The sequence below is a fragment of the Synchiropus splendidus genome, chromosome 8, assembly GCF_027744825.2.
Source record: "Synchiropus splendidus isolate RoL2022-P1 chromosome 8, RoL_Sspl_1.0, whole genome shotgun sequence".
In the NCBI taxonomy this organism is placed as follows: domain Eukaryota; kingdom Metazoa; phylum Chordata; class Actinopteri; order Syngnathiformes; family Callionymidae; genus Synchiropus; species Synchiropus splendidus.
In genome coordinates, this window is record NC_071341.1 from 15,872,081 (window position 1) to 15,886,702 (window position 14,622).

General features: G+C 46.6%; 1 protein-coding gene across 1 annotated transcript; it reads left to right on the top strand.

The window, feature by feature from the left end:
- Nucleotides 1-488: 488 nt before the first annotated feature.
- urb1 (URB1 ribosome biogenesis homolog) lies at nt 489-14,505 on the top strand. Its single transcript, XM_053873630.1, has 38 exons — nt 489-689; nt 750-889; nt 956-1,107; nt 1,214-1,343; nt 1,422-1,518; nt 1,577-1,662; nt 1,741-1,866; nt 1,939-2,060; nt 2,203-2,398; nt 2,495-2,632; nt 2,695-2,868; nt 2,944-3,076; nt 3,153-3,278; nt 4,086-4,198; nt 4,275-4,394; nt 4,471-4,587; nt 5,201-5,339; nt 5,411-5,569; nt 5,632-6,065; nt 6,134-6,298; nt 6,374-7,193; nt 7,607-7,811; nt 7,886-8,066; nt 8,834-8,892; nt 8,960-9,141; nt 9,206-9,316; nt 9,392-9,455; nt 9,530-9,698; nt 9,763-9,859; nt 9,926-10,086; nt 10,144-10,255; nt 10,323-10,429; nt 11,493-11,636; nt 11,750-11,859; nt 11,927-12,100; nt 12,241-12,482; nt 12,570-13,115; nt 13,432-14,505. The coding sequence occupies exons 1-38, from the start codon at nt 566-568 to the stop codon at nt 13,611-13,613; spliced, it is 6,657 nt and encodes a 2,218-aa protein (XP_053729605.1). The 5' UTR covers nt 489-565; the 3' UTR covers nt 13,614-14,505.
- The last annotated feature ends 117 nt before the right edge of the window (nt 14,506-14,622 follow it).

A 14,622-nucleotide genomic window follows, 5' to 3' on the forward strand; every position in this document is an offset into this window, starting at 1 on the left:
TATATATATATATATATATATATATATATATATATATATATATATATATATATATATATATATATATATATATATATATATATATATATATATATATATATATATATATATATATATATATTATGAAACTGGAAAATCAACACAAGTTCTTAGAAATTGTTGGAGGTGGGTAGCGATATAACAAGTAAAAATAGTTGAAAATTTGTATAATATAAACACAAAATGATGCATAAATATGTTTTCATTTTGGCGGCGATCGTCACAGAGATTCAGTGGAATTATTTGATCCTGATTGTCAGCATTATTTTGTATTTTTATGTATTTTTTGGCAATGACAAGAGCGCAGTCAATTAAAATAAAAATATTTATCTTAAAGGCGTAAGTTAATAAATAAATACCGGTAGACATTTAACAGACGAGTCACTAGATGTTGACGCGGAACTAAGTTCCGGCTTAATGTTTCTACCCGGACTCCCAGTTGGTGAACGGCGGCAGCATGTTTACACCACAACGTGTGTCACAGTTAAGTTAGTTTGATAGTATTTACTGATCGTACTCCGTTAAAATGGGTAAAAAGCGACCGAGTGAAGACTCGGAGGAGTCGAACACACCGGTGAAAAAGCCTAATGTTGAGTTCAACGGGACAGTTTTTAAAACCATGTTGAAGGACCCCACTACTGCCATGAAGGGTGAGTGCGTCTCTCCATGTGAACATGCGTCAATAAGTGACACGTGAAAACCCTGTGCAGGATTGTCAACGTTTATATCCACCGCAAAGAAGCTTCCGTCACCGGACTTGTACGATGTCGTTGAGGGATACATCAAAATCTCCATGGAGTGTGCGGAAATATTCAAACTACTGGACCCCGAGAAGAAGCTGGAGCGTGAAGTAAGGTTTATAGACGAAGAATGACGCTTTGAGAATTGGCGTCTGACCCCGTCTTCATGTCTTCAGATGATGCTTGTGTTCGAGAGCCTGGAGATGATTCTTCTGCGCACCGCCAGTGACTTGTCTCACTTCAGCATGGTGGGCAGCGCCATCGTCAAGAAGACCCTGTCTGGTTACATGAAGCTTCTCCAGGGGTCTTTTCATTCTCACAACCACAGGTAGATGAACACACTGTCATTACTTTGTACCTATTTAATAACTCGCCTCAAACTCTGCATCCAAATATCTTGTATTTGGAGATGAGTAACGTGTTGCTCTTCGCAGGTTTGTCCGCAAGTGCCTCAGTTTTCTCACCGCCATGGTGTCTCAGGGTCCAGATGCCGCCAGAGAAGTCTTGAGCAACATCCACATTGACCGAGCTTTGGCTGGACTTGCAAATAAAAAAGAAAAGAATGTAAGAACCTTCTGTAATTTTCAAAACTTCAAACTATTTTATGACGTTATGAGGTGTTTACTGGTGTAACATTTCCAGGTGAGAGCGGAGGTCCGGATGTCCTTCATCCAGTTTGTGCTGTCCTTCCTGGTGTCTGGAGACAGTGCCACCATCGGACAGATATTGACCTTCAAAGGTAACGCATGCCCTGCGTGTTGTATTTTTCTTGTCTGAGTGATTATATTTCCTGACAGAATTCCTGCCGGAGATCCTGAGTACAGGGCTGAGGGAGGACAGGATGACCTCAGTGAATCTGATACTGTCAACTCTGAAGAGCAGAGTAAGTTTGATTCTTTAAATTTAAAAAAAAAAAGCCTGTTTGTGTTCAGTCGTCACTGAGGTTGTCATGTTGCCACAGGTGGTGCTCAACAAAGCTGTCACCAAAACACAGAAGGTTCGCTTTTTCACTCCCGCCGTGCTGGCAAACATTGCGTCTTTATACAAGTGGAATGGGATTGTTGACGCAGTTACCGGTGATGACAATGTGAGCTACACAACGTTGATTCATTGCTCCGTTTTTGGCCTTGCTGATTTTATTTCCTGTTGGTTGGCATAGGACTCGGAGAGTGCTGGTGTTTCGGTGGTGAGAGAGCTGACTCACAGTTTCCTTCTGGACCTGTGCTGCTCTCGGAAACATGGGCTGAGCTTCTATGATGCCAGTCTTGGCACCGCCGGCAGGTAGTGGTTCTTCGAAATTAATCACTTGTGTTGGAACACAAATGCTGCCTGTCACTTTTGAAGTTTTTTGCCTTCACCTTCACCTTCAACTTAACATGTTGGACTGTGGTTCGACTCATGACATCTTCTTCTTGACCTTCAGACCCGGGAACATCGTGCTGCTGCAGTTCTTGGTCGGGCTGAAACAGGCGACAGAGGACGACCTGGTGGCTGAACTGGTGGTGAAGACGCTGAAGTCCTGTCCGGATCTTCTGTCCCGATACTTTAAGGAGACTCAGTACTCGTACAGCCCGCGCCCCAAAACAGCCTGGCAGGACAATCTGAAGCTCCTGAAGAAGGTAAACTGACGCAGATGGACAATCAGACCAGGCCAGAATATGAGTGATGAAAGCTGGTGATGATCTAAGGATGACTTCTCCTACCTTTGGTTCCAGATCTATGAGGCTCAGCCAGAGGTCTCCACTGTCTTCCACAGCGGTGAGGTGGCTCCTCCGTCTCGCCTGCTCTCCATGATCATGGTGCTCTCCTTCCCTCCCGTGTGTGACAAAACCTTCTTCACCCAGGGACTCAACGTGAGTCAAACACACTTCCTTCCATCTTGAATCATTGTTACAATGTGGCGTCTCCCTGACAGCTCAACAACACGGGGGTGCAGCTCACCACTCTGTCCACGTTAAACTTCATCTTGAAAAGAGCAGACAAGAACGTGGAGTATCTGGTGAGCAAGTCCGAGAGTGCTGACTCCGCCTTGTACTCTCGGGACGCAGTGATGGAGCTGGCGCAGCAGTACAGGGAGATGCTCAGCAAGGTGAGACCTAGTTGCCTGGTCCCCTGGTCCCTCCTCCCTGCTGACCACCGTCTGTTTTATATATATATCCTGCAGGTCTTGCCGGACACGACCATCATTGTTGCACTGTGGCAGTCGCTGAGCAAACAGGAGAACGCAGATGGCGGGAAGAAGACTAAAAGTCAGAAGAGCGACAAGGAGCATGACTCAACGACGTCGGCGGTGGCAGGTGACGACGGTTACATTACCCGTCATTTATTTGAAGCAGGAGTTGTTATATAAGGTTTCCTCTTCTGTGATTGAAGTGGCCGCTGACTCGGCAGAAATCATCCTTCTCAAGACTCTGATGCTCCAGGTTCTGTGTCTGTACCACCGAGTGGTTCCACACCTGATCGCCCAGAGCAAGTTCGACTTCAGCAAACTCTTGAAAGGTACGTTCTGACTCAGGCTACAATCTTGATCCCACAGATTTACTCACATTCTCGTCGTCTTAAAAGGTTTAAAACCCAACTTTCATTTTGCGGACAAACTCCACCAAGAAGTTCTGCTGCAGTTATTTTTCAAAATATTGACCCAGTTTAAGTTTCAGGTGTGATTTTTAAGAAAAATCAAAATTGTTTTTTGTTGTCTTTACTATCTTAATGCTGGTTTAATGAAGCAGCCCTTGAAACTGTGGAGCTGGACACTGAACTGCGTTCCTACAAATATCGACTGAAAGTGAAGTTGAAGAACACAGATTAGCTATGACACAGTAGGGTTAAAACATTTTTTACCCAACATGGTTTCCCCGAATGCATTTATTAATTTGTTTCATGTTAAATATTCCGAGTGTGTTGAGCACCTACGGACAGCAGATGCCAGTAGCGCGAACGAGTTTCGACAAGACGCGTGAGAGTAGAATGGATTTGAAAATTTATTACGTTGTTATAACCACAGTCTGTCACTACATTCGCCTTGAAGTCGATTTATAACACTGATTCGATTGTAACAATCCAAATGTCCCGTGTTCTGGTTTAACCAGCTGGTCAGGTGACCGGATGTAGCGTCCATCTAATGAAAATCTGAAAAATCAGAGAACCCACAGAACACCACCAAAACAACGAGCTCTTTTATGATAAGTTATGGAAGTTCTATGTTTATTCTGTTTACAAACAAACAGTTATATCACCCAATAAGTTGTTAAACTACAGATGTTAAATTGAAAGTGAGTTTTTCAATGGCGCTTGTGTCTTCTCCAGGTGTGATGGCAGAAAAGGGCTCAGTGGAAGAAGTTCCCCCTGTTCTGCAGTTCCACATGCTCCAGCTGGCTCTGGAGCTTCCTGCAAGCAAGTTCTCCTGGTTTCGTCTGCAGGTCTCGTTTCCTAAGATGATTTATCCAAGGTTTTAAAGCGGGATACTTTTTTTTTTTAACTCTTTGTTTCCAACAGGAGTCTGCAGACACCGACCCCACGTCAGGAGAGAAGTCGGTTCTCTATCTGCTCCTGAAGATGTTTGTGAGCAGCACCCGTCGCCACCTCAGGTCCTCCACACGGATGCTGGTGGCCAAAGTGAGCAGCACTTTCTCATGTGACTTTCTGACTGCTGACCAGGCTCATCCTGAAACATTCCTCTTGCTGCCTCCAGGTGTTGAAGGACCGTGGCGTGTTCGAGTACACCTGGACTGAGCTGGAGCTCTGGCTGGACCAGTTGAGTCGGGTTGATCCAAACCAGCAAGAAGAGGTGATCAAGTTCTTGGAGAGAGTGAGTACATTTTTCATTCTATTTTAACAGACTTCTGCTAAAATGTTGTTGAGTTACTTGGTTGTGCTTTGACCTCTTCCTCTCAGTATTTCAAGCATGTTTTTTTCTAATACAGCTAGTTTTTTAATACTCCTTGATTCTATTATTATATATTCAGTCATACTTTGAATTATGATTTTAACTGTACCTGAAATTTGGTTTGCAAACTGAAACATTTAAATGGCTTGTAATTTCTGATAATATATAATTTATTTATTGAATTTGAGTTCAGTGAAAAAGAGGAACTACCAGCACTGCAGACAAGTGCCAAAACAGTGAAACAGCAATGCTTTAACCATCTTTAAACGGAATTAGAAACAATCTCTCAAAGACACAAAACATCACACAAAACCTTGTTTTTCAATTGAGTGATTCATAATCCTGGCCACTTGACTGTATTTCACGTTTTCAACCAGTGTCAATGTACAGTTTCACCTCATTGTGGTCATTATTCATGCTATTTAATGCGTCTGTTTGGTTCTGTGCTTACGTTCGGTTAAAATGATCAGTCTGTGTTGATGTATATAAACACGAACTGAAATTGTTATTTGCATCTTTGTGCTCCAACTTCCAGGTTCTGGTGAAGCTGGCGTGTAACTTGCACACATACACCGACAAGGTCGCCAGTCTGGTTCAGGACGCTGCATATCTGCAGGCCAACCTTGGCACTCAGGACGGAGAGGCGGCCAGCATTCCCGTCTCTCACATTGACGGTGAGCGCCCCCTAGTGACAGGTTGTTGTTTTGCATTGCATGATTATAAGCTCATATTTTCGTGACTCTAGACGTGCTGGACATGCTGGACGTCATCATGGAGGGAACCGAGGGGGAGACTGAAGAGTTTGGACCGGCATTGAGTGAAGATCTGATTCTTCAGACTTTTCCCTTCAGTGTTGCCGTTCCTGCTGCCCTGGAGGCCCGAAACACTCTGGCCCCAGACAAAGGTGCAGGAACTGCTCAGCTGATTCTAAAAAGTGCTGGTTTTGAAGTCTAGTTTTTCTCACAGGAGCTGTGTTGGAGTACGTGTCGGCGGTACTGTCGGACGTGCTGCACTCGCAGAGAGACCCCCTGCCTCTCTGCCTGTGTCTGCTGCAGTACGACAAAGAGCTTCTGTCGCCGGCTGGCTCCTCTTCTCCTCATCCCTCTGTCCTGCAGCTCCATCAGTACTACATCAAGTGGCTTCCTGCGCAGACTCTGGAGGATCTGATTGGTGCGCCATCAAATGACCTTTCCTGTGGCACCGACTCGACAAGTCAGAGCGGTGCTTCGTTCGGCGCTCTCATGAGAGCGGCTTACAGTGAGGGACTGAGCTGCCTGCTGGAGGAGAGCTTCAAGAAGAACTTGGAGGACGCTGTGACGTCTCTGGCGCTGGCTGACTTTCCTCTTGCGATGAAGCAGGTGACCCTCTATATCAGGTCGACGGTGGAGAACTTCAGCTCGGTGAGTGTCACTGGAAAACCACGCACATCACCGGCAGAACTCAGTGACAGGAGAGGTTTCATCGACAGTTCTCTAAAGACACCGGAGCGATGGTTCTGAAGACGTTGGTGGAACTCCTTCAAGAGCTGGTTGTCAAGCTGCAGGGGTTCGAAGAGACGACGCAGGCTGAGGCTGACCAGGAAACATCTGAGCTGTTCGTGGAAACATCAACAGGTGACGCCGACAAGGAACAGGTGAGGAAGGGACGCCTCAGTTATTTTTCTTGATGTTTACTTTCAAGTAAGTTCTCCTGTTTGTCGCCTCACCAGGTTCTGGTCGCAGCTCTGAGCTCTGTCCTCAAACACCCGTGCCTCCAGCAGTGGTATCTGGCTCTGGAGCTGGCTTCTCTTCCCTCCAGTTCTCTGAACCCAGTCAGAGCAAAGCGTCTCTGCGCCCAGCTGAGTGACAGCATCACAGCTCTGCTCAAGACCTGTGCCCCAAGTCTGACTGACCACCTGGACCTCCTCTCCCCGTACCTGGGGGCGGTGGAGAACGCTGTGCTGCAGGAACTGACTGTGAAAAGCCCTCAGGCATTGAGGAAGCCCTCCAGACCGTTCCAGGCCTTGCTGGCCCTGCACCGCTACATGGACCCCTCAAAGCTGAGAGACGTGGTCTCCAGGCTTCTGCTGCTCCCCCAGCAGAGTCTGGTGTGTGTTGACAGTGAAGCAGGGCAGTTGAGTGTCTACGGCCAGGCTGCCTTACAGATCCTCACTCAGACTGAGACGTCCCGAGACGACGACCTATTCCTATCCCAGGCTCACCTCCACGGTCTTGGGACGCTGCTGCTGACCTGCTCCAGTCCTTCGCTGGAGGACTTCCTGCTGCAGACTCTGACCAGTGAGCCAGGCAGCGCCAGACTCGTCCACCCTGACGTGCTGCTGTACTGCCTCCAGCGTCCACTCAGAGGCGCTGTGACCATCACCTCCGTGCTGCTGCAGAACTGTTCCACTCACCGTCTGGTCTTTGAATCCTGGTGTTTGGATACTTCAAACTTGGAGAAGCTCAGAGAACAGATGGATTCTTTCCTTCCAGTGCTCAGTGCTTACCTGCAGGTGGCAGCAGTGGACGATCCAGCCAGACCCATAGAAGGTTTGCATAATTTAATCTCTTCACTCCCTTATTGGCATCTGACTAGCAAGTTCTGGGGGAACTGGACAGGCCTTTTGTAATATGGGGGAACTCACTATTCAGATGCACTAAATTGATTTATACCTTTTAAAATCTGCTCATAAGAGTTTCCCTGGTTAGCTTTTCCAACGTAGCCTCTCAATTGTCGCTCCTTTGTCATGGCATAAGCAGTGAATCCTGACTGAATTTGTTGCACAGGATCACACGACTTGTTGTAGCTTGGTCGCAGCCCCTGTTCAACTATAGTTAGGCTACAATTCCTGACCTGGTCCTCAGCTACTGAGCACTGTGACTGGGGTCACCACAGTTGCTGCATTCCTGCCAGACTCCTCACCAAACAGAACTTTAAATTCAATCACTCTTTTTTTTGCAAGTGCAAGCAGAAGTGTTGAAGGCCCTGAAGCGAGTCCTGCTTCCTCAGATGACCCAGATCGTACTGCACGACCTGAAGGAAGAGTCGGGATCACAGGTTGTCGAAACACTTTCAAGTCTTATCAAGCTCTCAGCAAACATCACAGACTTTGCAGACCTGGTCCAGAAGCTTCCCGAGGCGCTGCAGAAGGTGGACTCATTCGAAAGGTCAGCATTTACCTCTGTGCCTGCGAGTGGGTGAGTCGTCTCTGGCTAAGGTGATTTCATGTGTCTCCGAACAGATGGAAGCTTGAAGATGTGGTCACTGAGATGCTGCCTGATCAAGAGAAAGAGTCATGGAGAAAACGGGTGGCAGCTGCCGCCGTCAAGTGTCTCACCGCCTCTTACAGTCACACGAAGGATCAGAGTGTCGCTGCAGTGACAGACGAACACAATGTGCTGGGAAGACTCCAGAAACACTTGGTTGGTGTCTTTGGTTTTATTACTGTTAGCTTTTTTAATAATACGGAGCGTGTTATATGATGCATTGAGTGCACTTTCACAACTCGATGTCCAGCAATGGAAGCGAGGAATCATCATGTCAAGCCGCATGCAACTTCTCTGACAACTGTTCAGCTTCAAGTTCAACAGTGTTACACAGAGTAGCAGGATTTCCACTGTCTCTAAAATAAACTCAATTCCGGTGACTTGAACCTAAAGAGTCCAGTCAACCAATCACAGTGGTTGATCACTACAACATGGCGCCGCCTCCTCCCGGTCAGCTGAGCAGCTCAGCGCTTCGGGATCAGAGGAGAAGCGGGAAGAAGATGAACCTGGAAATGGCGCATTTTAGTACTTAAATGTCAGTAAAACTCCTCTGATTTCATTGGTCTGATGTGACAATCTTAGCAGCATGAAGCTCAGTTGCCAGTAGAAATCCACGTTATTGTGAAATGACTGACTGGTTGACTGGGTTGCTGAGCATCAAGTCACAATAACTCGGCCTATTGTTGAGTGCGAAGGCACCTTGCATGCTACTCAGATTCACGTAAATATGCCGAACTCGATGGCTAAACTGGTCTGAAGTAAGGGAAGCTACCATCTGTAATGTCAGTGAATTGGTGCCCTGCGAAGAGCCAGCTGAGTCATCATCTGGCTTGTGAGCTATAGACCCCCAACCCCTGGTCTACACTGGTTATTATTGCATTTTGAAGTAGTTGCAGTGGGACTGAACTATCTTTACTGCACAGACATCAGCTGGTGACATTGCTGCGGCTGAATGGAACAGCTTTGTGAAGAATGGACTCAAGTACGTTTTTAAATCTAATCTTACTTTTAAAAGAAAGCCACTGACAAAGGTTCTTCTTCTGGTTCAGATATCGCTTCCGGGATGCTCACTTCCTGGAGACGCTTAGAAATCTTCTCGCGGTCGTCTATGGCGACGCAGAAGTCCTGAAAGACTTGTTCCCTCCATCTACCCTGCACATGATGATCAGCAGCCATTCTTTGTTCCTGTCGGCCATGTTGGAGGAAGAGTCCAGCCTGGGTCCAGCCAAAGGTGTGAGAAGATAAACTGGATTTTTAATCTCTTGCATATGCTTATTAAAATGTGTTATTTCCAGAAATGTTGGTGTCACTTCTGCTTTGGCTGGTGAAGAAGTGTCCGTCAGTCTGTAATGTCAACCACTTTGTTGTACTCCTGGGAGCGTATGGAGCAACTCTGAGCATCACTGGTAATGCTGTTTTTTTTTTTTTTACGTAGCACATTTGTGTTCAAGATCATTTGATTGATTGTTAATTTTTTTCAGATCAGACAATATTGCAAATCCTGCGGGAATATGAAAAGAACGACGTCAGTCTCCTGAAGTTTCAGTGAGTCTCCTGCCGTCCTGTCAGTTTTACACACAGGCTATTCTAAATGTTCTCTCTGTGGATTTGAACTGCAGGTCCATCTTGTGGGGCCCGGCAGCGTTGGAGCACCACAAAACTAGGAAGAGTCTGGGAGCTTCTCTGTGGAAGCAGACGAGCGCCGACGACCTGCTGGCTCTTCTCAACACTGACAAGATGCTGAAAACAATCGCACACTTCCCACAGCAGCGCAGGATCCTCCCACAGGTGGGAACATGAGCTGTTGTGTGTTTTGAGTAATGTGGGAGGCAAACTTTTCACTGTCTAACAGGATGACAAAGAGACAATTTACAGAAGAACTGATGATCTCAGCAGTATTTACGACCCCTGCTTCCTCTTACCGCTCTTCAGCAACATACTGAGTCCAGGTGCGTTCGCCTGTCCTCACCCACGTACCCGTCGAGTCTCACCTTTGTCCGTCTTCTCCCCGGCAGAGTCGGTGATCGACTGCCGGAAGTTTGTGTCCACCCACGCCCTCAGTGTGACCGTCATGGCTCTGAGCAGCTACGACCACAAGGTGAGGGCAGCGGCCTATCACGTGCTGACCTGCTTCTACCAGCACCTGGAGGGGGCTCGCTTCAGAGAGAAGGCTCAGGTGAGACCCAAAGGATTGCGCAGTGAGGGATCCCCTCTGACTCAATCTTCTACACAGTTGCTGTACTTCATGGAGGCGGTGAAGAACGGAGTTTGGCAGCAGAATCAAAGTCTCTCCTTCGTTGTGACGACGTACATCAGCAAAGTGGCTCAGCAGATGCTCAGACCAGGTGTGACGCCAGGTCTGCTGACCAGTTAGCTCCTGACCTCTTCATGATCTCCGTCTGCTCTTCCCAGAGGACCACATGTATGTGGTGCTGAACCGGCTGCTGCTGTCCTATCAGGGCCTGGACTTCAGGAGAGTTCCCGAGTTCTTCAAGCTCTTCTTCGGCTTCGACCTGGAGGTAGAGAGGACAAGTTGGTCTTTATCAATCACACTAGAGGGAGAGTTGAACCAGAGGTGGTAGTCAGGTTTGCAGGTTGTCCTGCCTCTTTAAGGGATTTCATTTTTTCTAAACACACACTCTCAACGCATTTCCTTATCACCTTCAAAACAAAAATCGAAACCCCGTCCTAAGTATTTTAAACGGGCCACCCACCACACCTGCAGAACAGTTTATATCTTTTGTCCAACCAAAACGTTATGTCAAGCATCAGGTTTGCATTGTATAGTTCCATTTTTAAAGTACATTGCATCCCTAATCGAGTAAGAATGTGAGGTGTGAGTCGAGACGATGGTAAAGGCCAGAACACTGTGGCGACCCCTAGCAGTTGTCAATCTACTGTGGTGATGCTACAAAGTGAGCTGAGTGCTTTGGGTCTATTTTGACTTTTAAAGCTGAAGCCTCACATATTTCATTCCAAATCCTTGCATTAGAGTTGCCTCCCCTGGTGCTGAATCTGTCACAAGAAGGATCAGTTCCTGGCTATTTTTTATTTTGATTTGGAGTAAATTGACCTTGTTTCAACAGAAGCAGGAAGTGTCAAGCACACATAGAGGAAGTGTGGATCCATACAGTTTTTATGTGTTCCAGAGAGGGGCGCTCCGTCGCTGGGCTGAACCTCATTAGAGTCTACGTGCTTGTCATGAGGTTCAACTGTCAGCCGTCTCCCAGACGGTTGTCTCCGCAGATGTTATCAGAGCCAGTCTTGCTGACAGCTTGAACCTGAAGCTGTCATTCATCCCTCAGCGAGCTCATTTCCTGGAGCCCATACAAATTGTCAACAGTGTGTCATTCAAATTTGAATTGTCATGAATTTTTCCATATTTTAGGCTCCTTTTATGCAAATGATGTTTGGGGAGCTGAGAACAGATGTTTCCTGGTGATTTTGTGAAGTTGAATTGTTGTTGGTACAGTAAAGGTTCTTTTATTGACAGTTCTGGAAAATAAGTGAAGATTCTCCTCACATTATTATTCAGCTGGACCACTGAAAGCATTGCTTATTTTGGGCCTATTTGTGTTGCAGCACAAGGTGGAACGCGAGTGGATCCTGAGCGTGCTGGAGGAGGGAGTCAAGGACGGTCAGTGCTACGATTTATGCAACCGGCAGGGAATCTTCCAGAGCCTGTTGGCGTTCAGCAGCAGCCCGCTGTGTGACGAGCCGTCCCAGGTGTGACACCACTGAATCTAAACACTCGCAGCCTTGAATAAATCAGATAATGAGCCAGCTGGACGGCAAATTTGACTGAGTTATAAGTCGTTTTTTGCCTCTCTTATTATCAGTCTCAGATCTTTCGGGTGTTGTGTCAGCTGGCTCGCGTCAACAAAGCGGCGTATGACCTCATCAAGAGTGGCGGCCTCCTCGCCTGGATCATGCAGCTGCTCGCCAAAAGGTAAAAATCACAATTTCGGCTTTTTTTTATTTATTTAGAAAAACCGTCTCTTCTCTCTCTCTCTCAGGAGTCCGGGCCAGCAGCTGCTGGGGTCCATCGTGGATCTGACCCACGTCCTGTGGTTCACCGTCCTGGGGAAGAAGGAGACGCAGGTGGACGCGGACGAGAAGGTCAAATGTCTGCGGCTGCCGGTCATCAACGAAGTCCTGTGTCTGCTTTTAGCTCTGAGTCGGCACCTCAGGTAGTGGAGCACGTTTGAGTGTGTCAGGAAGCTCTTTGGATGGTATCAGAATCAGAGTAGCTGATGTTGTCACAGATGTCAGGGAAGATAAAGAGGATGGTTAATGTTCACTCCAGTCAAGGACGATTGTGTTTGGACAGGTCGGGACTGAAGGCCGCTCTGCTCAGCTCCTTCCTGCAGACTCTCTCCTCCGTTCTGAAACACAGAGAGACGGCGTTCAGTGTAAACAAGCAGTCCAACTGGCTGACCCTGCGACCTCGCACTCTCTCCTGCCCCGAGGTGCTGACCCTACTCCACTGCTGGGCCTCCCTGACCCACAACAGCCCTCTACTTGCCCAGACACAAGCCTTGTTTGACAAACACAAGCTGACGGAGTTTCTAGGTGAGCTGTGCAGGCCAGCATTCGCTTGCTTCATTTATCATCCTGCTTTAGCTGTCAAATTGAAGTTTGTGTTTGTTGTGAGAGCAGGGATGGAGAAGAAGAAGGTGCGAGGGAAAGGATCTTCTCACAAGAAAGAAGAAGAGGACAGTGAGATGGAGAAACAAGAGGAGCTTCAGTTAATGGAGTGTAGATTTGCCCTCAGTAGTGTCTTCCAGCACTGGGAGCCGGCGCTCACCGAACTTTCATCCCCCCCAAGAGTGGAAATCGATCAGACGTCTGTGGACACGGCTCACCTGCTGACCAAGTGGTCCCTCAGGTGTCTCGTGGAAGCGCCGTACGATGAGAAACGAGCGAGAACCTTCCTGAACTGGGCGCAGAAATTTGTGATTAAACACAAGGCTATCGCCGACCGGTTGATGCAGGACTCGGCTCTGAAGGCGGATCTGCTCCGGCTGCACCACCAGGCCTTCGAGTTTGGGTGTTACTCCAGCTGCTCGGCGAAAAGAGAAACCTGCCAGTTGTTCACCAAAATGATGACGCACCTGCTGGAGAGTCGAGATCAACTTCCCAGGATCCACCGGGCCATCGTCTCCGCGTGCCTGCCGGCCATCACCCGGGACCAGGCCGAGTGTGGTAAGTCTCTTGTAACGTCAGAGGTGTTTTGCTGTTATCGCTGCGACACATCTGAATGGCCTGCGTATATACGTGGTCACAATCTGTACCACACATTGCACACACTCTCTTGATTCTTACGACGTGTCACCTTCATTCCAAAAAAGGTCTTTTAGACACAATTTTCTTGAGATAATTATCTCACCAAGTCCAAACAGATTTAATGACATTTAATGAGCTTAATAAATTGAGCCTGAGCAGCGTATTGAAGAGCAGGCATCAGAAGGTTTCATGTTTTGGTTTGTTTTTCTGTTTCATTTTCACTTCTCCTGTGCAGACGCTGCCGTTTCACTGTTGGCTCTATACATCCATGAGGTTTGGAGCGGCGCTGAGTCAGCAGAGCTCTTCTTGTCCCACATCAAGTTGGTCACATGCATCAAGTGTCCGAAAGTCAAGAAGTCAGCGGCTGAAAACTCCCTCAAATCCATCTGCAAGAAGATTCTCACCGCCAAGAGCTGAACGACAACCAGGGACATGATGAATCTGTATATCTGTTTTTACACAATATAAAACTGTTTTGAGTACATGAAGTATTTTTTTATATATAAGCTTTCAGTTCTTTTCGTCTGGCTCAAGCTGTCAGTGCTCTCATTCTTCTTGTTCTTTTGGTTTGTGGTCTGTAACACCTGCAAACACAAGGTTTAAAACATGTATAATAATGAAAGTATGTAGTAAATGCAAATTATTCATTATTTAATTTAGCACTTAATAAAATATTAAAAGGTGGATTTCACACAAAAGTACCAATAATGTTAGAAAGAAATATACTTTCCTCAACTGCAATAGACTGCAATAGATGTTGCAATGTGATTTTAAAATAACTCTGAAAGTGAGACTCACCGTTGGATGTTTCCACTCACTGACATCAGATTCAAACTGATGAAGAGGAATCCCACAAATGCAGCCAGAACAACCCAGAATACGATGACCACTGAATCTGAGACAGTGTGTGAAAGTTATACGCCACACTAAAGTAATAAAAAGTCTTACATTTATAGTACTGCAGCTTGCTTTCGTCCACCATCACCGGATCCACGTATCCATAATAGTACTCCCATTCATAGGAGAAATTACCAGTCGAGTTCTGAATAACCATTCTGTCAATAAGTGCTCTGAAAAAGGAGGTTCTCAACTCTGCTTTGGATGTATCGAACAAGCCGTGCTGAAGAGGGAGGAAATTTAAAGTGGGCTGTGCCACAAATGGAAATAGTGGACAAGGTTGCTTTTCAAGGTCAAGGCTCGATCAACACGAATATTTATTTACCTTGCACAAGTTAGGATATCTAATCTAATTTGAAACAGATAGTCTCAGGTAGTAATTGTATGTTGAATTAATATTCATTTTTAATTTAAATATTTTAAAACTGATGTATCAGGATTGACTGACCTTCGTGTCTACAATACTTAATACGCTCAATAGGGATACAACCTGAGATCGCAGCGATTTTGTTTCCCATTCATGCATCGT